Source organism: Triturus cristatus, chromosome 11 (genome assembly GCF_964204655.1).
Source record: "Triturus cristatus chromosome 11, aTriCri1.1, whole genome shotgun sequence".
Lineage (NCBI taxonomy): Eukaryota > Metazoa > Chordata > Amphibia > Caudata > Salamandridae > Triturus > Triturus cristatus.
Window position 1 is genome coordinate 931,268,433 of NC_140594.1, and position 23,243 is coordinate 931,291,675.

The 23,243-nt window shown below is 49.3% G+C and overlaps 1 protein-coding gene across 1 annotated transcript in view; it reads right to left on the minus strand.

Moving 5' to 3' along the window:
• Positions 1 to 926: 926 nt before the first annotated feature.
• Positions 927 to 23,243, minus strand: part of POLR2D (RNA polymerase II subunit D) — a 60,256-nt gene continuing 37,939 nt past the window's right edge. Inside the window, exons 3-4 of the mRNA XM_085634921.1 lie at positions 19,183 to 19,278; positions 927 to 2,303 (exon numbers count right to left, since the gene is read on the minus strand). Coding sequence (XP_085491047.1) covers positions 2,225 to 2,303; positions 19,183 to 19,278 — 175 coding nt within the window. The 3' untranslated portion in view covers positions 927 to 2,224. The remainder of the gene's footprint in view (positions 2,304 to 19,182; positions 19,279 to 23,243) is intronic.

A 23,243-nucleotide genomic window follows, 5' to 3' on the forward strand; every position in this document is an offset into this window, starting at 1 on the left:
CCTTGGAAGGGTGCTGGGGTGCATAGAAAGTGGTCAGGATAACCGCTTGTCCTAGAGGGAAGTGTGTACCGCCTTAGACAGAAAAGATGCCCTTGTCCGGAGTACCACTTTGTCCAGAAAGCCCATCGGGTAAGGAGGCTGTGAAGACAGGACCGGCAGTTCACATACCCTCCGGGCAGAGGTTATTGCCACAAAAAAAAGCTGTCTGGTGCATTTTTAAATAACGATAGGCTTTTTATTCAGATATGTTAATCCTTACAGAGGGAGTAAACAGGGATGTCGACTGTTTCCATTATTATTTGACTTGCCTTTTAAACTACAGGCTATTGCCATTAGATCTAATGATTCCATTGCAGGAATTAGAACTGGAATACAAATATTTACTATGTGCTGATAATGAAAAAAGGGGCAACGTTAGAACTGTGGACCCCAGCCACAAGTGGGGCAGATACCTGGCCTGGGGTAAAGGCGCATCAATGGCATTTTGTCATTGGTGTTTCTATTCAAATTTCATGTGCTTTACCGGGATACCCGGGAAGCCATATGCTCGAAATAATATACATACAGAGATAAGGTTAAACCTGAAAATAATGTATTGTTTCTCTAAAATAATCTAAAATTGGATTTTGATAGATGGAATAAACGCAGTTCAGGAAATGGACTACTCCTTACCTGGAAAGCAGTTAGTGAACCTTATCTGTATGAGTTTTACTAGATCCTCATTTAGACTATGAAGAAATAGGGTACTGATTAAAGGAACAGAACATATGCATTCAAAATTAGTAATAGAAAACAGCCCACGACAAGGGAAAGACATCGATTTAACATGAAGGAATACATCAAGTACCAAGTTACACCAAGTAACAAATGATAAAAACGTAATTCCTGTTACAGAACTTGTAAAATAAGTATGGCTTACCCAAACATTGGCTCCAGAACGGTTTATTGTTTATCATTTAAATCTATTTATTCAGTAAAAGAAATGGCAAGAAAACATCAAAACAAAAATCGAGATGGGTATGTATATCGCAGATATATATATAAAAAAAAATCATACCCCTCTGTTAGGCACAATATGCCCCGAGCAATAAAAAAATAATTAGGAAGACGATGCCATTCCCCCAATGTCTTGATGGGCTGTGTGGTGTTTCCGCTAATTTCAAGCTTGGCATTTTATGTTTTTGAGTTATGATTTTATTTTTATATTAGTCACTTTGTTTTCGTTTTCGCTCTATGTTTTAATGTCCTTTTGTATGTCTCTTACTATCGTGGTAATCCTATACAGAGCTTTTGTTAACCACCCGGGCCAAGGCTTGCGTTATATTTAGGCAACTAGTTCCAAAAAGGTTTGTGCTTAAAATCTCAAATAAAATCACAAATACTAAATGGCCTGCACGTTCTTGGGTGGGGGATGGAAGGGGGCAGATTTCGAACAGCGAGAGCACAGAGGTTTGAAGCCATAAACTTGCACCACTTTCTACTAGGTGTTACAAATAAAAGATCTTCTAAGTCACAGTACTTTAAGCGCCAGAAAAACATGGCAGTGGAAGTGGAGTATGGAAACAGAAGATAGAGATGCATCCTATTCCCAAAGAACCCATAACTTCCCCCAACACCATGCTTCACTATATCTGCAGGCACTTTCTACTGTTTTGTATAATTTACCTGGGGCATGTTGAACGTTTAGATAAATGCACCAAACAAAACAAAAACTGTAAATACACACCTATTACGACATTAATCAGTGACAGCATTACTGATGGACAAAAGGCTGAACAAAAGTTTCTTCAGTTTAAGACTGCGCAGTCTCGGCATATCGTATACTAGGTTAGAGGAAAAACTTCAATCCTATCTACTCCCATTCCCCAAATGTACTAGAGGGGTGGTATACCCTGCAAACGGCACAGGCATCTGAAGTGCTGGGTGTAGTGTCCTCGGAAACAGGCCAGAGGTTTCAGGTAGCTCATCCTTTATTCAGACGGACACTTCCAGGTTTGCTCCTCTGAGGAAAACGGCTTCGGTCTTCAGGGGCGTTAGGGCCTAGAGTGAAACTGGAACGGCTGGTGTTTCACGATCTACAGAGAAGTTATGGCATGTTCCATTGCAGAGCACTGATGCTGTAATCCACAGGAAAGTGCTGGCTTTATGTTCACGCCTCTCCGGCTTAACATCTCAGATAATGAGAACTGGAAACCACAAACTTGACAATGCACACATTCTGCTGCTAATACTGAAAGCTCCTCTTCGTCTGAATGTCGTCAAGTATTTGCTGCAGCTCCTCATCTTCAAAGCGTCCTTCGAGGCTGCAGGAGATCAACAGAGAACAAGTTAGAAGACGAACACACCCATTTCATAGTGCATTTCAAGAGGTGCAAAGCAGACAGAATAATGCATTGGGCAAAACTACCTTTCTTCAAATAATGTAACAATGACTTCTGCAGAACAAAACGCTCAAAGCACGTTTTTATAAACATTCCCTTTTTAACACACCGGATTTAAAGTGAAAATGATTTCTGCAGCCTTGCTCCTTTCCCCTCTAATACCTTCAGAGAAGCTATATGAAAACAGACCATTTTTTTATGTCGACCCTCGTCATCAAGACACTCTTGTACGCAAAAAGAGCTCGGACCCCGCCCGTTGCTTACCCATTTGCTGGGTTGCATGGCACTCTTCTTTATAGGCTCGTAATTCATCACTGAAGGCCTAACATCATTTCTGTTCCTCTCTGTGAAGCAGGGACCAAGCACTGACTGCTTCAACTTAATCAGCGGCAGTTACCTACTCCCGACGTGAATGAGGTACTATTTTGTTACTGTTTAATCTCCAGTGCCCTACAAACAGAAGGCGCGCGACTTATGAAAACGTGCCCAGCCAGACAAACAAGATTGCAAAGTTTTATTTTCTATAGCAAAAAATCTTTTTTCTCTCAATTTGCACTCATGTTCCCTTTTGTTTTTCTGTGTGGGCGCTGTTCTCAAAAGATGAGGATCATTTTACTGTAAAGCAACATTTAGTTTCGTCATTGGTAGTGGGAAGTGGTCTACACTGTACTATGCAATGGTGTCCGATACTGGGAGATGACCAAGGATTTGATGGTTATTACAGATGGAAATTGTGATGCAATAAAAATTGTTTTTGCAAAAAAAAAAAAAAAAAGCAACATTTCGTTTCGTTTCTTTCTGAAGTGTAATTTCTGAAATTATGCTTTAACATATAATCATGCACTACGCCCCAATCCACTCCATGCCAATCTGCCCCACTCAATCCACGCACCCCAATCAAATAAATCACACTCCAATCGTCCCAACCCACCCACTCCAATCCAAATTAAGCTGCCCCACTCCAATATTCTCCACTTCAATCCATTCGAATCCAGTTTGCCCCACTCCAAAACAATCTGCCCCAGTCTAATCCAATCCACCCACTTCTTCCCAATTTGTCCCACTTCAATCCAACAAAATCCAGTCTGCCCCACTCCAAAACAATCTGCCCCAGTCTAATCCAATCCACCCACTTCTTCCCAATTTGTCCCACTTCAATCCAACAAAATCCAGTCTGCCACACTCCAAGTCCAAAACAGTCTGCCACATTCCAAATCCAAAAGTCAGCCACACTCCAGTCCACCCTACTCCAATACAAAGCCATCCACCCCACTTTACCCCGATCCACACTCCATCCCAATTCGCTCCACTCTAATTCACCAGAATCCACCGCAATCCAATCCACACCAATCTGCTCCACTCAATCCAATCCAGCTCAGACCAATCCAGTCCAGCACACTACAATCCTCCCAACCCACCCAGTTCAATCTGCCCCACTCTAATCCAGAACTATCCGTTCCAATCCATCCCACTCCACTAAGCCCCACTACAATCCTATCCACCTCACCCGAAATCCACCAGCCAAGTCTTCTTTTCTCACTTTGCACTCATGTTTTCTTTTTGCTCATGGGTGCTGTTCTCAAAAGATGAGGATTCTTTTATTGCAAAATAATGTTATTTTATTCTTATGTACAATTACTGAAATGATGCTTTAATACATTATCGTGAAGTACATTCCAATCCACTCCAATCCATTCCACCTCACCCCACAACATACTGCCTCACTCAATACAATCCACCCCAGACCAATCCAATCCAAACCACTCACCCCAATACAATCTGCTGTAATATACACCACTCCAAAACCACACCATCCGCCCCACCCCGCTCCAAAACCACACCATCCGCTCCGCCCCACCCCGCCCCACTCCAAAACCCCAAAACCCCCGCCCCACTCCAAAACCCCACAAGCCCCCGCCCCACTCCAAAACCACCCGCCCCACTCCAAAACCACCCGCCCCACACCAAAACCACCCGCCCCGCCCCACACCAAAACCCCCCGCCCCACACCAAAACCCCCCGCCCCGCCCCAAAAACCCCCGCCCCACTCCACACCAAAACCCCCCGCCCCACTCCACACCAAAACCCCCCGCCCCACTCCACACCAAAACCCCCCGCCCCACTCCACACCAAAACCCCCCGCCCCACTCCACACCAAAACCCCCCGCCCCACTCCACACCAAAACCCCCCGCCCCACTCCACACCAAAACCACCCGCCCCACTCCACTCCAAAACCACCCGCCCCACTCCACTCCAAAACCACCCGCCCCACTCCACTCCAAAACCACCCGCCCCACTCCACTCCAAAACCACCCGCCCCACTCCACTCCAAAACCACCCGCCCCACTCCAAAACCACCCGCCCCACTCCAAAACCACCCGCCCCACTCCAAAACCACCCGCCCCACTCCAAAACCACCCGCCCCACTCCACACCAAAACCACCCGCCCCACTCCACACCAAAACCACCCGCCCCACTCCACACCAAAACCACCCGCCCCACTCCACACCAAAACCACCCGCCCCACTCCACACCAAAACCACCCGCCCCACTCCACACCAAAACCACCCGCCCCACTCCACACCAAAACCACCCGCCCCACTCCACACCAAAACCACCCGCCCCACTCCACACCAAAACCACCCGCCCCACTCCACACCAAAACCACCCGCCCCACTCCACACCAAAACCACCCGCCCCACTCCACACCAAAACCACCCGCCCCACTCCACACCAAAACCACCCGCCCCACTCCACACCAAAACCACCCGCCCCACTCCACACCAAAACCACCCGCCCCACTCCAAAGCCATCCGCTCCACTCCAAAGCCATCTGCCCCACTCCAAAACAATCATCCCCACCCAAAAACAATCTGCCCCATTCCAATCCACCCACTCCAAGCCATTCCATCTCACCCCAATCCAATCTACTTCACTCCACCCAACTCACTCCAGTTCAATCCACCCCGCTGTAATCCAATCTACTACTCCACTTCAATCCAATCTACTACTCCACTCCAATCCAATCTACTACTCCACTCCAATCCAATCTACTACTCCACTCCAATCCAATCTACTACTCCACTCCAATCCAATCTACTACTCCACTCCAATCCAATCTACTACTCCACTCCAATCCAATCTACTACTCCACTCCAATCCAATCTACTACTCCACTCCAATCCAATCTACTACTCCACTCCAATCCAATCTACTACTCCACTCCAATCCAATCTACTACTCCACTCCAATCCAATCTACTACTCCACTCCAATCCAATCTACTTCTCCACTCCAATCCAATCTACTTCTCCACTCCAATCCAATCTACTACTCCACTCCAATCCAATCTACTACTCCACTCCAATCCAATCTACTACTCCACTCCAATCCAATCTACTACTCCACTCCAATCCAATCTACTACTCCACTCCAATCCAATCTACTACTCCACTCCAATCCAATCTACTACTCCACTCCAATCCAATCTACTACTCCACTCCAATCCAATCTACTACTCCACTCCAATCCAATCTACTACTCCACTCCAATCCAATCTACTACTCCACTCCACTCCAATCCAATCTACTACTCCACTCCAATCCACTACTCCACTCCAATCCAATCTACTACTCCACTCCAATCCAATCTACTACTCCACTCCAATCCAATCTACTACTCCACTCCAATCCAATCTACTACTCCACTCCAATCCAATCTACTACTCCACTCCAATCCAATCTACTACTCCACTCCAATCCACTACTCCACTCCAATCCAATCTACTACTCCACTCCATTCCAATCTACTACTCCACTCCAATCCAATCTACTACTCCACTCCAATCCAATCTACTACTCCACTCCAATCCACTACTCCACTCCAATCCAATCTACTACTCCACTCCAATCCAATCTACTACTCCACTCCAATCCAATCTACTACTCCACTCCAATCCACCCCACCCCACCCCACTCCAATCCACCCCACTCCAATCCAATCCAATCCACCCCACTCCACTCCACTCCAATCCACCCCACTCCGATCCACCCCACCCCACTCCAATCCAATCCACCCCACTCCAATCCAATCCACTCCAATCCACCCCACTCCAATCCACCCCACTCCAATCCACCCCACCCGACTCCAATCCACCCCACCCGACTCCAATCCAATCCACCCCACCCCACTCCAATCCAATCCACCCCACCCCACTCCACCCCACTCCAATCCAATCCACCCCACTCCAATCCAATCCACCCCACTCCAATCCAATCCAATCCACCCCACTCCAATCCACCCCACTCCAATCCAATCCACCCCCACTCCAATCCAATCCAATCCACCCCACCCCACCCCAATCCAATCCACCCCACCCCACTCCAATCCACCCCACTCCAATCCAATCCACCCCACCCCACTCCAATCCAATCCACCCCACTCCAATCCAATCCAATCCAATCCACCCCACTCCAATCCACCCCACTCCAATCCACCCCACTCCAATCCAATCCAATCCACCCCAATCCACCCCACCCCACTCCAATCCACCCCACCCCACTCCAATCCACCCCACCCCACTCCAATCCAATCCACCCCACTCCAATCCAATCCAATCCACCCCAATCCAATCCAATCCACCCCACTCCACTCCACTCCACTCCAATCCACCCCACCCCAATCCACCCCAATCCACCCCACTCCAATCCACCCCACTCCAATCCACCCCACTCCAATCCAATCCACCCCACTCCAATCCACCCCACTCCAATCCAATCCACCCCACTCCAATCCAATCCACCCCACTCCACCCCACTCCAATCCAATCCAATCCACCCCACTCCAATCCAATCCACCCCACTCCAATCCACTCCAATCCAATCCCCCCCACTCCAATCCAATCCCCCCCACTCCAATCCAATCCCCCCCACTCCAATCCAATCCCCCCCACTCCAATCCAATCCCCCCCACTCCAATCCAATCCCCCCCACTCCAATCCAATCCCCCCCAATCCAATCCAATCCCCCCCAATCCACCCCACTCCACCCCACTCCAATCCAATCCCCCCCACTCCAATCCAATCCACCCCACTCCAATCCACCCCACTCCAATCCAATCCACCCCACCCCAATCCACCCCACCCCAATCCACCCCACCCCAATCCAATCCAATCCACCCCACCCCACTCCAATCCACCCCACTCCAATCCAATCCACCCCACTCCAATCCACCCCACCCCACTCCAATCCACCCCACTCCAATCCACCCCACCCCACTCCAATCCACCCCACTCCAATCCACCCCACTCCACTCCAATCCACCCCACTCCAATCCACCCCACTCCAATCCACCCCACTCCAATCCACCCCACTCCACCCCACTCCAATCCACCCCACTCCAATCCAATCCACTCCAATCCAATCCAATCCACCCCACTCCAATCCACCCCAATCCAATCCACCCCACTCCACCCCAATCCAATCCACCCCACTCCACTCCAATCCACCCCACTCCACTCCACCCCACTCCACTCCACTCCACCCCACTCCACCCCACTCCACTCCCCCCCACTCCAATCCAATCCCCCCCACTCCAATCCAATCCCCCCCACTCCAATCCAATCCCCCCCACTCCAATCCAATCCCCCCACTCCAATCCAATCCCCCCCACTCCAATCCAATCCCCCCCACTCCAATCCAATCCCCCCCACTCCAATCCAATCCCCCCCACTCCAATCCAATCCACCCCACTCCAATCCAATCCACCCCACTCCAATCCAATCCACCCCACTCCAATCCAATCCACCCCACTCCAATCCAATCCACCCCACTCCAATCCACCCCACTCCAATCCAATCCCCCCCCACCCCACCCCACTCCAATCCACCCCACTTCAATCCACCCCACTCCAATCCACCCCACTCCAATCCAATCCACCCCACTCCAATCCAATCCACCCCACTCCAATCCAATCCACCCCACTCCAATCCAATCCACCCCACTCCAATCCAATCCACCCCACTCCAATCCAATCCACCCCACTCCAATCCACCCCACTCCAATCCACCCCACTCCAATCCAATCCACCCCACTCCAATCCACCCCACTCCAATCCACCCCACTCCAATCCACCCCACTCCAATCCACCCCACTCCAATCCAATCCACCCCACTCCAATCCACCCCACTCCAATCCACCCCACCCCACTCCACCCCACCCCACTCCACCCCACCCCACTCCACCCCAATCCAATCCACCCCACCCCACCCCACTCCACCCCACCCCACTCCACCCCACCCCACTCCACTCCACCCCACCCCACTCCACCCCACTCCAATCCACCCCACTCCAATCCACCCCACTCCAATCCAATCCACCCCACTCCAATCCAATCCACCCCAATCCACCCCAACCCACTCCAATCCACCCCACTCCAATCCACCCCACTCCAATCCACCCCACTCCAATCCAATCCACCCCAATCCACCCCACTCCAATCCAATCCACCCCAATCCACCCCACTCCAATCCAATCCACCCCACTCCAATCCAATCCACCCCAATCCAATCCACCCCACTCCAATCCAATCCACCCCACTCCAATCCACCCCACTCCAATCCACCCCAATCCACCCCACTCCAATCCAATCCACCCCACTCCAATCCAATCCACCCCACTCCAATCCACCCCACTCCAATCCAATCCACCCCACTCCAATCCACCCCAATCCACCCCACTCCAATCCAATCCACCCCACTCCAATCCAATCCACCCCACTCCAATCCACCCCACTCCAATCCACCCCACTCCAATCCACCCCACTCCAATCCACCCCACTCCAATCCACCCCACCCCACTCCAATCCACCCCACTCCAATCCACCCCACTCCAATCCACCCCACTCCAATCCACCCCACTCCAATCCACCCCACTCCAATCCAATCCACCCCACTCCAATCCACCCCACTCCAATCCAATCCACCCCACTCCAATCCACCCCACTCCAATCCACCCCACTCCAATCCACCCCACCCCACTCCAATCCACCCCACTCCAATCCACCCCACCCCACTCCACCCCACCCCACTCCACCCCACCCCACTCCAATCCACCCCACTCCAATCCACCCCACTCCAATCCACCCCACCCCAATCCAATCCACCCCACTCCAATCCACCCCACTCCAATCCACCCCACTCCAATCCAATCCACCCCACTCCAATCCAATCCACCCCACTCCAATCCACCCCACTCCAATCCAATCCACCCCAATCCACCCCAATCCAATCCACCCCAATCCACCCCAATCCAATCCACCCCAATCCAATCCACCCCAATCCACCCCAATCCAATCCACCCCAATCCACCCCACTCCAATCCAATCCAATCCACCCCAATCCACCCCACTCCAATCCAATCCAATCCACCCCAATCCACCCCAATCCACCCCACTCCAATCCACCCCACTCCAATCCACCCCACTCCAATCCACCCCACTCCAATCCACCCCACTCCAATCCACCCCACTCCAATCCACCCCACTCCAATCCACCCCACTCCAATCCACCCCACTCCAATCCACCCCACTCCAATCCACCCCACTCCAATCCACCCCACTCCAATCCACCCCACTCCAATCCACCCCACTCCAATCCACCCCACACCAATCCAATCCAATCCACCCCACTCCAATCAACCCCACCCCACTCCAATCCAATCCACCCCACTCCAATCCAATCCACCCCACTCCAATCCAATCCACCCCACTCCAATCCAATCCACCCCACTCCAATCCACCCCACTCCAATCCAATCCCCCCCCACCCCACCCCACTCCAATCCACCCCACTTCAATCCACCCCACTCCAATCCACCCCACTCCAATCCACCCCACTCCAATCCAATCCACCCCACTCCAATCCAATCCACCCCACTCCAATCCAATCCACCCCACTCCAATCCAATCCACCCCACTCCAATCCAATCCACCCCACTCCAATCCACCCCACTCCAATCCACCCCACTCCAATCCAATCCACCCCACTCCAATCCACCCCACTCCAATCCACCCCACTCCAATCCACCCCACTCCAATCCACCCCACTCCAATCCACCCCACTCCAATCCACCCCACTCCAATCCACCCCACTCCAATCCAATCCACCCCACTCCAATCCACCCCACTCCAATCCACCCCACCCCACTCCACCCCACCCCACTCCACCCCACCCCACTCCACCCCAATCCACTCCACCCCACCCCACTCCACCCCACCCCACTCCACCCCACCCCACTCCACCCCACCCCACTCCACCCCACCCCACTCCACCCCACCCCACTCCACCCCACCCCACTCCACCCCACTCCAATCCACCCCACTCCAATCCAATCCACCCCACTCCAATCCAATCCACCCCAATCCACCCCAACCCACTCCAATCCACCCCACTCCAATCCACCCCACTCCAATCCACCCCACTCCAATCCACCCCACTCCAATCCAATCCACCCCAATCCACCCCACTCCAATCCAATCCACCCCAATCCACCCCACTCCAATCCAATCCACCCCACTCCAATCCAATCCACCCCACTCCAATCCAATCCACCCCACTCCAATCCAATCCACCCCACTCCAATCCAATCCACCCCACTCCAATCCAATCCACCCCACTCCAATCCACCCCACTCCAATCCAATCCACCCCACTCCAATCCAATCCACCCCACTCCAATCCAATCCACCCCACTCCAATCCAATCCACCCCACTCCAATCCAATCCACCCCACTCCAATCCACCCCAATCCACCCCACTCCACCCCAATCCACCCCACTCCAATCCAATCCACCCCACTCCAATCCAATCCACCCCAATCCACCCCACTCCAATCCAATCCACCCCACTCCAATCCAATCCACCCCACTCCAATCCAATCCACCCCACTCCAATCCACCCCACTCCAATCCAATCCACCCCACTCCAATCCAATCCACCCCACTCCAATCCACCCCACTCCAATCCAATCCACCCCACTCCAATCCACCCCACTCCAATCCAATCCACCCCACTCCAATCCACCCCACTCCAATCCAATCCACCCCAATCCACCCCAATCCAATCCACCCCACTCCAATCCAATCCACCCCAATCCACCACCCCAATCCACCCCACTCCAATCCAATCCACCCCCAATCCACCCCACTCCAATCCACCCCACTCCAATCCAATCCAATCCACCCCACTCCAATCCACCCCCACCCCACTCCAATCCACCCCACTCCAATCCACCCCACTCCAATCCACCCCACTCCAATCCACCCCACTCCAATCCACCCCCACTCCAATCCACCCCACTCCAATCCACCCCACTCCAATCCACCCCACTCCAATCCACCCCACTCCAATCCACCCCACTCCAATCCACCCCACTCCAATCCACCCCACTCCAATCCACCCCACTCCAATCCACCCCACTCCAATCCACCCCACTCCAATCCACCCCACTCCAATCCACCCCACTCCACCCCCCACCCCATCCCCACTCACCCCACCCCACACCACCCCACCCCATACCACCCCACCCCCAAACCCCCCAATCCACCCCACCCCGCCCCAATTCCGCCCCGCCCCAATTCCACCCCGCCCCAATCCACCCCACCCCAATTCCACCCCACCCCAATTCCACCCCACCCCAATTCCACCCCACCCCAATTCCACCCCACCCAATTCCACCCCACCCCAATTCCACCCCACTCCAATTCCACCCCACCCCAATTCCACCCCACTCCAATTCCACCCCACTCCCAATTCCACCCCACTCCAATTCCACCCCACTCCAATCCACCCCACTCCAATTCCACCCCACTCCAATTCCACCCCACTCCAATTCCACCCCCACTCCAATTCCACCCCACTCCAATTCCACCCCACTCCAATTCCACCCCACTCCAATTCCACCCCACTCCAATTCCACCCCACTCCAATTCCACCCCACTCCAATTCCACCCCACTCCAATTCCACCCCACTCCAATTCCACCCCACTCCAAGCCATCCACCTAATCCAGTCCACCCATGCCATTCCAAACCACCCCACTCCACTACAGTTCAATCCACCCCACTCCAATCCAATGCACCTCACCTCAGTCCACCCCACTCAATCCTATCCATCCAGCCCACCATACTCCAATCCACTCCAGCCCAATCTAATCTACCCCACCCCACTTCAATTTACCCCTCTCCAAACCACCCACCCACTCCACTCTCTACCACTGAACTCTACTCCCCTCTACTGAACTCTACAAAACTCTACTACCCCTTCTCCACTCTGCGACACTCTACTCCAACAAATCCAGTCTACGACACTCTAATCACCCCACTATAATCTAGGACACATAACACCAAAAACTTTTAGTCATGCTGAACAGCAGCCACACTGGTGTACAGCATGGTAAAAATACATTGCAATGCCAATTGCTCTTGTATAGGCGAGATCTATTATCTTTGCCAAAGCTTGTTTGAGTTTGGTGTGCAGTGCACAGCTTCAACTACACACAAAGGAGAGTAAAGGCATACATTTGTTCCAAAAGATGAAAAAACAACTGTACTAAGCAGTAAAAATTGACACTTGAAATTAGGGATCCGTTTCAACACGCCTGCCTTGTTTACAAGACAGTACATTTCGAGTGAAATTTTAATTCAGCTGCTAGATAACATTTTTTGAGAGGCTCTGAAATGTGCATGGTTTTTGTGGTAAACTAGTTTAAAGAAAAAAAACGTCACTGGTCCTGCATTCTCATGGTATGAAAATTCTATCCGAATGTTTCTTTTTCTCAGTAGTTTTACCAGAAACCTAGATTTTCTCCACGACCTGATGACTCCGTCTGTGAATCCACAAACATGGTGGGTGATCCAGGCAGATTGGAGAAGCAAGTGTAGGCTCTCCTCGGTAAAGGGAGAGCACCCTCTGAAACCAGTCAGTATCTGTCACCCACGGGTGCTTCACTTCCAGCCCAGATAGCATGCAGCCACCCACAGCCATAGCTGGCCTCACCCCAATATTACTTGTTTTAATCTGAAAAGAACATCAAATACTTCCTAACTAAGGGATCTGTTCCAATTGTATTTTTAGTATAATTTTATTTAATGTACCCGATTGTTCTGTTTTAACAACTGGCCTCACAACTATGGTTGCTGCGATCCGGCAGGGTGCTCTGGGCTGATAGCAAATTTAAGATGAGCAGGCGCTGCCAAGGAGCAGTGACTGAGATCTCTTCCATGCCTGGTACGGAGATTGAGAGAAGCAGGGGGATACGGATCTTGGCACCCTGCCCGCCACAGAGGAGGGACTCAACCAGTGGTCTCTGGGCACGGGGGCTGCCCACACTGTTTTGCAATCTCAAGGGGGCTCTGAACCGGCCATTCACCCCTCTACAGCTTTAAGGGCGGTCAGGCCCTAAATCTGTCCGTCTGCCGTGGGGCACCTGCAGGACCTGATCACCATTGACAGTCCTCTTGACAAGGGCTGGTCAAGTCCTGTTAGTGGGGGCCTCCACGCTCTGAGTATGTCTACACCCTAGGACCGTGGAAGAGTCAGTCTGGGGGGGTTCCCTCAAAGCCTACCACGACACATCGCAAGGTAGTAGGAGGTTTGGGCCGCGGCCAGGGTGGGAGCTGCCCTGGAGTCCTGGTTGCCCTGGTGAAGGAGGGCCCGGGGAGCCCTGGTATAGGAGAGGCAGGGTTAAGGACCACTCTACTTGCAGACAGGTTAGCATACATCGTAGCACTTCATGGGCGGCAGAGTTCCGGGAAGGCGGGTCAAATGGTCCCCTCACTTCTGCTACTGGCTCCAGTCCCTTGGGTCCGAGGCAGTACCAGGGTCGGCGCCTAAGACCAGAGTGCACAGGAGACTCAAACGCTCATCATGCGTAAAGACAAGGCAGCAGTGCCCCATGGAGTGAGCACTATCATTGAGTACACAAAGCTGCACCACCCAACGCAGAGAATAACTCGGCCTGCAGCCGCTATTGACTCTGCAGACAGCCTGAAGGCAGTGACAATCATCCAAATCAGACTTACTGGCGGCCATTCAAGGGGTCCCATAACGCCCTTGAACACAAGATTGAAGTTGTTTCCATAGACGTCAACCTCCTCAGAGCGGATTTGAGGAATGTAACAGAGAAGTTCAAATCTGCAGAGAGGAACATATCTGAGCTGCTGAGAGAAGTTGTGGTCCTTAAACCCTAGAAAGGCCAGATGACAAACCTCACAGCAGACCTGGAACGGAGGGCTGAGGATTTAGAGGGCTACTCCCAACTCGTGTAAGATACGTGTTCTGAGGTTCCCAGAGAGAACGGACGGGACAACTGTGGAGCAATTTCTTGAGAACTGAATACAGACGGAGCTTAAACCACAGGGGTTATCCGAACTGTTTGTGGTGGAAATGGCACAGAGGGCCTTGGCGCAACCTCCGCGCCCTTGTGGGCCTCTACAAGCCATCATCACCAAGATTTTATTTCTCGTGACAGAGACTGCGTTCTCTGAGCAGTGCAAGAAGGATTAGCTCCTCTGTTTGAGGACACGGAAATCACCATATACCCAGACTATACAAAACAAGTACAAGAGAGGAGCAAATCCAGTTCAAGACATGTGTGGCTGTAGATACATATACTTTGCATAAGTCTCCCATCTAGTGTTGGGCTTGGATGATTTCAAGTTGTTTTTCTTTGAAGAATTCTTTTGACTCGCAAGACTATCTGACTCTTGCCTTCAGTAACATTGTGCATGGGTATCGATTCCATTGTTAGATGATTTCTTTTCGCCGACAGGTTCCGATGTACTCTCTTGCGCTCCGGGTCGAGATAGTTTTCGGCCTCCGTTCCGCTAGCTAGTTTTATCTACATTAGTTATTGTTTCCATCCTGCAAGTTATCTTCCGTATCAAGAAAATTCGACAGGTTGGGATCATCGACTTGCCTCCTCGACCTACAAGCCACACCCAGCTCAACCGTTTTCTACTGTGACAGCTCTCCTGGAAAATGAGCTGCTAATGGACCGCACTCCATTTAGGTTTTGTCAGCAGTGCCATTCAAAATACTCTCACACATCTTCACTTGGTCTGCAACTTATGCCTCTCCCCCGATCATCAGTAAAGTACGTGTGAGGCTTGCAAATCATTCCAACTGAAGAAAACTCTTCGCAACCGACGTGCGTGTTGTCTCAAGATGCAGCGCAGAAACACCGACACGCCAGACATCTTCGGTATGTGACACTAACAAGTTTAAGAAGCATCCGCAGGCCAAGAAGAATTGGTCTCCATACACAGTTCCGGTTTCGACTCCGAACAGGAAGAAGATTAAAATCCTGCCAAGATTGATCCAAAAGCATTAAAAAAAAGAAAAATCACTTCCCCTCTGATAAAACTGCTCACGGGCCGCCACTTTAGAAGAGCCATGGCACGTACCAAAAAATACCTTTGGATGCCCCGCCCCAGGCTCGGCACAGAAACCTTGGCATTCTGCAGGAGCCTCCACCTCCACCAAATCAGACTCCGTCTCCGAAACGGGAGTCTTCAAGCTGAAACAAAAACCATTACTGATTAGGTACAGAGTGGCCAGGCACCGAAATCGAAAGACATTCCCGAACCGAATTGTTTTACTTTTGCGCCCAAAACTTTTGCCACCTCAACCACTTCTCAAGGCAATGTCTGAAAAACTCGATCCGAAACAGAAAACCTTACAAATACAGCCTGGTACAAAATGATTATTGTTAAGCCAGCAAAGCCTCAACTTCCCAAGAAGCCTTTGACTTTTCAAGAAGCTCTGGACACTTCAACACCCCTCCTTAAAAAACAAAGGAACAAAGACACGAGTCATGCACAGCCACATTTACTTATGTCTCCATCACAACCTACAACTCCACCTCCTCATTTTTCACCACATGCACAGGAGGAAGATATTTCACAACATCAATCCCCTTCACACACAGAGGATACTGAAGAGAACTTTATAGACCATCCAAATCCTCAAGGCTCTTGGGAGGACTATGACATAGAGCCACAGGACAATACCTACCCTGACCTCTATCCTTCACCAGCAGATGATACCTCAGCTTTCCAGGATTTAATTGCTAGCGCAGCAGCCTTCCATCAGGTTCCTTTACATAAAGATCCCATTGACGATTACCTCCTCTTCAAGGCTCTCACTAATGCTCAAAAAGGAACTCAATATTTGCCAATGCAAAAAGGGGTGCTCAGTCATGCCAATGACATTTTTAAAGACCCAGTGAAAGCTTGCATTATCACACCTAAAATAGACAATAAGGCTGCACCTTCATACCCTATATACATTTGAGGTCAATTAACACCAGAGTCTCTAGTTGTAGCAATTTCTAGCAGCAGGATAACCCGGCCTCTCCAGGGGAGAAGCTCGGCCACTCCTTCCAGGCAGCTTGTGATGTCCAGCCGTTGCCCCAGGTAGGCTCCTGGAAGCCTGCTCCGCTCACAGCACACAGGGCTCACAGGCTGCTGAAACTCCTTCGAGTAAGTCCGCTGCTGCTGCAGCCTGCAGCGTCCGCAGAATGTGCCGCAGAGGCCTCCCAGCATCAATCCGCAGCTTTCATCACGCAGGTATCAGATGCCGGACCCCTCAGATTGGTGCCGCCTCTGGCTCCGGGATGTCAGGTACTAGTTGGTGGCATCCGATAGGGGGATTTGTGGTGATGGCCGCCGGTCAAGGAACCATGCAGGAAATCGCACTGAGCCGTTAGGTCGGATACGTCCAAGACACAAGGCACCGCCCAGTTAATCAGCTACAAGTCGCCTGGCTCCCACCATTGAAGTCCTCCCGGGCATCCCGATTCAGGGACCCAGATCTGTCAAGGGGGTGACTACTGGCGCAACAGCCCATTGGGAGCCAATGAAGCTCGAAGGCCCCGAGCTCAGCATCCACCTCTCGTCACAGTCTCACTGAGGGATTCTGATCAGCATTATCCAGTCCCTGGAGTTAGCAGAGTACTTATAACTCATACACCTTTAAGTGGACGGCGCAATTTCTGAGTGATCAGCAGGGTCAGGAAAGATTATTCTGCAATACTGGCCCAGAGCTCACATCCTGACAGCCATGTTGCCAGGCCAAGCTCCCAAGTTTACAGTTTTTTAGCTATAAACCGTCTGGTCTGGCACCCCTCACAACACGGTAAGAACAAAAATTACAGCCAGTTTACAGAAACGAGCTTGGAGCGACTGAAAATATTGATCGCTCGTATGAAATGCTCTTAGACAAAGGAAAAAGCAGTCCCTAAAACAGTTGCTAGAATGGGACTAGTGTAAGGCTACAAATAATAAAGGGGAGTGCTCTGTGGTAGAAAACAAAACACGAAAAGGAAGGAAAAATAGGAAGGATTAACCACTAGCAAGCAAGCCTTTATAAAGGACACTCAAAGTAACAAATTAAAACCACTGGGAGGGCTGTAAGCCCACACAGCATATACATGTTTCTCGAGACAGTACATGCGCTGATCAGAGCAGAGACCTATAAGGAGAATTCTCTTCAGCAAATGAGCATGCACCATTATTCATTTTTTGAGGGGGAAACTTGACTTCTTAAAAACAATATACCTCGGGCAATGGTTATTGGTTGCTTGCCTTTGCCTACCCTATAAGGCTTACTCCATGTCTATGTGAAAGTCTGAAGACTCTTTCAAAGTAACCTGAAAGAAGTCTGTCACACTCCCCAAGTCTCCTCCTTAAGGTTTCGGGTGCATATGTAGTAGGATCCATTCCTCCAGCCCTTCACATTTAGCCATCAGTAGTTTAGTATGCATTTCTAAGTTAAAAAACATAGGTGGTAGTGAGTTGGTCTATTTCTACAAATGTCTGGAGTAAGCTTTCTACATTTTCCAGCCTGCCATTTAGGCTTTCCATATCCATTGTAATCTTCCAACAGTCCTCTCACACAGTGGTCACTCTGTTTCAGTACTCAGTCTACTTGCGTTAGGTGCAGAATCTTGGTTGAGGTTTTCATACAGCTCAAAGGGACGACCCAGCCTGCTTATTGTTGCATCAGCCCCCAGTTTTCTACTGAGTGTATTTCTGTTGGGTTGAACCGCTTACAGTTCCATAAAGATGCACATTAACGAGACTGGTAAAACAGCCACAAAAGTTTAATTCAAAGTTGCTTCCATCTTGAGCAGAGTTTGTTTTAATTAAACAGAAGCACTGAAAATCCAAATGTCATTAATGAAGGCTCCCAGAGTCAGCCATGCTTGCCATTTATGGCAGCTATATCTGGACATTCTGGATCTTTCTGTCTTATAAACCTGAAATAGGACGATCTTCTTGATTTAAAAGAAAAAAAATGCTTCTGAGCAGGGAGGAAGACCCATCTAAAACCTTAAATGACATGTGATAGAAATGCATTTGGTTCTCAAGCTTAAACTTAATCTATTGGCATTTAGTATGTGAATTTCCCTCAAAATGAAAACAATCCCCTCTGTCCCAAACAGCCCCGACTGGTCTCTAGTCTATACTCTCTAGCCTTCCCAGAATAAAAGAACATTTAATTATGGTAGAAAAAAAGCACCTGAACTGCTTCATAAATTAAGGTAATTGAAGGGTACATGGTTCACAGCCAAAGGATCGCTCAAAGTTGATGATAAGGGCCCCCAGAAACAATCCTGCGACTATATATACACATTTGTTACCATTTTAGAAAGCCAATAGCCAAAATAATACAAGTCATCAGCATCTATTCGAAATTGTAAGTGGCATGTGGGGTGGGTGTTCTCCTATTAAAAAGAACAATCACCTGGGTATAAGAGCCTTCGCCTCCTCTGCTGTCTCCGGGCACAGATTGGCCAAACACGCTAACTCAAACTTATGGAGCTTCTTCTGCAGCAACAAACTGTAGAGGGAGAAAAGAAAGGTATGGAAAAAACAGAATGAAGCATGAATAGAATTTAACTTCACCTGCACCATACATCATGGATAAATACAAACTACATCAATGTGCTGTGACATATACACAGGTCAGTTAATTCTCAACCTCTAACGTTTACTAAAAGATCAGTGAACAACAAACAAAAAGGCTCATTGAAAATGCCACACCTTTTCTCATGTCCAGAGCCCCTCTCATGCTGGGGAGTGTTCCTCTGGCAGCAACAAAACCTGGGAGTTGGAAACTCTTAGTAATTGCGCACAGCTTGTGTCCTTCCCATTCCAGTGCTGAGCTGAGTGTGGAATTGTTGGGACAGAGAAGTCCCTTGCATGGAGATAGACGTGCACCCCTGCCCTGAGTGCTCCAATTGTATTGATGTCTGGATCCCAAATGCTGATTTTTGTTGTCATGGGCGAACACAGAACATGTGTGTGAGCCATGACAGACTTGTCTCACAGAATACAGTGTTTTTGGACCAGGAGGGGCGCCTAAAGTGCTACCCTTGTAGTAGTGAAAGGTTACTGCCTTTGCCAGGAGTTAGGCAGCATGAGCACATCCGTGGCAGCAAACCATGTAGTCATCAGTAGGAGTGAGCATGGCCTGTTAAGTTGTGTCACTAGAGCGAGATCTATGGGCTCACTCAATTACAGTTCAGTTGCGGTGTGCTTCACTCACCATTGGCCTACATCAGTTTGCTGTGTAGCACTGCGCTGCACAGTACTTGTGTGGAATACATTTGCTGGGTGTATGTGTGCCTATGAGTCATACAATACAGTGATAATGCAGTGCTGTGGAGTGTGTTTATATTAGATGCATGTACTGGGTGTAAGTGTGTCTGTGAATTGTACAATACCTGAAAGATGTAGTGCTGTGCAGTGTGGGTATGCTATATGCATGTGCAGAAGTGACTGTGTGTGGTACAAAACAAGGAAGCCTCTGGATTCCATTTTGGGAGACCCAGGGTTGACTGGAGGAACACGAGGCGAGGAGGTAGAGGTCATTGGGAAGGAGCCTGGGCACATCTCCGGAAGGAGATGGGGCTTATAAAAGTATCATAAAGAGTAGTGCGGAGGCCCTGGGGTAAAGTTTTGATACACATATCACTGTGGTAGACATCCAGGTGTGAACCTCTAGTCACTCCCATGGCCTGTATTGTGGGACTACCAGATTTGGAGTCACTCCTGCTTCAGACTGTTTTCTGGAGGAAGGGAGAGCAGAGTAGAGGACACTTCAAAAGGAAGCAGACCGTCAACTTAATGTGAGAGACTTAACGGAGGCTGCTGCTGAAGCTTCAGCGCAAGTAAAAGGGGTGCGCTCAGAGACTCCAGTCGCTCTGAACCTGCTGGTGTGAGTAAGACTGATTTTCAGGCTAGACGCCACCAGAGGAACTTGCCTGTCAGATAGCGCTGGAAAACTTTTGACTTTAATATCCGGGGTGGGGCTCCTGAGACTCGGACTACTAGTTGGACTTAACCTGAAAACCACCAATAGTGAATAGTGAATGGGGAATACCAACTAGCGATAGGGGAGTGGGATTCAGGATTACACCTATGGAAAACAAGAGTCCTGACCTCAGAGGACTTTGCGTATTGAATGTCGTATTTTACTTTGAGTTTGTATACAAATACTCCCTTTTTTATAAAAGCAAGTATTTAATTGGACAATCATTTATTGCTGCCACCATTTTTAATTGTCATTCTCTGTGCACCCCTTGTGTCTATCTTCCCCACCCCATTTCACCAGAGAAGCCTTGGACTGCTCGACACGCGCTACCACTAAGAGCCAAGTGTTGAAGGGGTACTTGGCCTAGCTGCTCAGGATCCATAGTAGGTTAGGCCCCAGGACATCAGAAGTAAAAGGTCTCAACCACCAAGTTTGACCCAGTAGATCCTGTTTGCACTATGGCCCTCTGAACAGGGTTCTGACAGAAACATTAGGGCAAAGTCCTTTGCATGACTTCACAAAGCTGTACTACCCTATCCATTTTTTTTTGTTTTACATTTTTCCTATTATAGTTTCAACAATCAAAGCTAAAATTGGAGCGGTATCACCTTTTATTAAGAGACTTTGACAATAAAGTCTAGTTCTGCTGTAAGTGGTAACACTCAAAGTATCCCTCCAACTACAGTGAGGGAGGCTACAAGTCCCTCATGTTGAGCTATGATACAACTTAGCAGTAGCAACAGTAAATTATGGTTCAAGTGTACAAGGTTTTTTTTTTTTCCACTGAAACCCCTTGAAGCCTGTTTATTGTTTACTATAAAGTCCACCCTGCCTCACATCATTGGTTTATTTACTTTTGCTCAAAGGCTTATATATTATTAACAAGGGTAAGTAACCTGTTCATCTGAAAGAGACTATTAGTTATGGATTCCTTACCTTAGAATAGATACCCCAGCAATAACAACCCCGGAAGTGGGTCTGCAAACCAAGTTCACACCAGGAAGTCCTGGAGAACGGCGTTTCTGATTGCCATCACATCTGCTCAAACCAGGTTCCTTCTTTGACAAGGAATAACAAGCTTTAATGCAAAGGACAACCCATGGAGAGATGGTCTGTTTTTGCACGGCTCGACTTTATTTGGCACCCACATAGCCAACAAAGAGCTGATCGTCCAGCCGGAATAGTCTTGTGCGATCCAGATCAAACAATAAAACACGTTTTGGATCCAACCTTTCCTCCTCCTTAGAAGAATGTGGGGAAGGAAAGAAGGTGGGCAAGGTGATGGTCTGACCTATGTGGAAAGAAGTAACCACTTTGGGAAGAATAGAATGTCTGCAGGGGTGTGGAATTTAATAAAACATCTACTTGTCCATGGGGCAGGTTGCTTCATAAATCTACTTGTCCTGTAACAAAATCCACTTGCCCCTTTTGTGCCATGTAATGTGGCGACAAATTACAGCAGCAATCTCATTAAGCAAGAGTTCTGATAAAGCCTCTCTAATTATGCCAGGGCTTGTACCATAGTAGGGTTTGAATACTAGCAATTCCTGGGGCTGAAGGTAGTGGTAGCAATAGTTCAAGGGTTGGAATGCCCTTTTGAGTCTGTGCAAACCTACTAACTTGCATGTTTTAAGGGTTTTCACCAACTCTTTTCTAATCTTTTCCCATACTTAAAAAGGTTGGAAATTTACTCCTGGCAGTGGCAGATGTAAAACTTCTTCAGGGTTGGGAAAAAAGTGGTTGGAGGAAAAGTGAACTTGAAACATTCAGATTTTCACATGAGCAAATCTACATAAGCACATTTGCTCATGCTAAAATGCAGTTCACAAATATTTTCTAGGAGTACTATTTCTTGGCCTACTTCTGTAAATTCTTGTGAATTCACGGAGACTGTATATATGCACGTAACGCATGGATATATACCATGGATGCACTTTTGAGACTCTCTTTAATAATTGGGCCTCTAATTAGGCCTGGGGTTAACCATGACCTTTTGTGTTTAGTAAAATTATGTCTCTCCTTCTCTCGGTCTATCAGCTGGCTTCACTATGAGTGACAGTATTCTGCTCTATTACAAGGAGCACATTGGCACACAAAGTAGTTTTGTTCAGTGCCTGGAACTGCTGTGTCAATGTGTGCTTTTTGAGACCAAAAACAGTTTTTGCTTTTGCCAATGCTTGTTAGAATGGCGAGGGCCCTGCAGCTTCCACACGGATAAGGTTTTACAAAAAACATGACTAAACAAGTCACGCATTGACAAAACCAAAAGCCTGACCACCAATTTCAGACCTACTGGCTTTGCCAATGCTTGTTTATTTTTGTTTCCCACAATCATATATTTTAACTGGTTACACCGATTTTCCATTGTGAATATTTTTGGGAAATATAAGCATACATCAACATGTTACTAAATGATGCTGCAAAGATATGGTACCTAAAATCTTACAGTAGTTTTGCAAAGTATTTTTTTCCTACTTGCATTTTTTTGT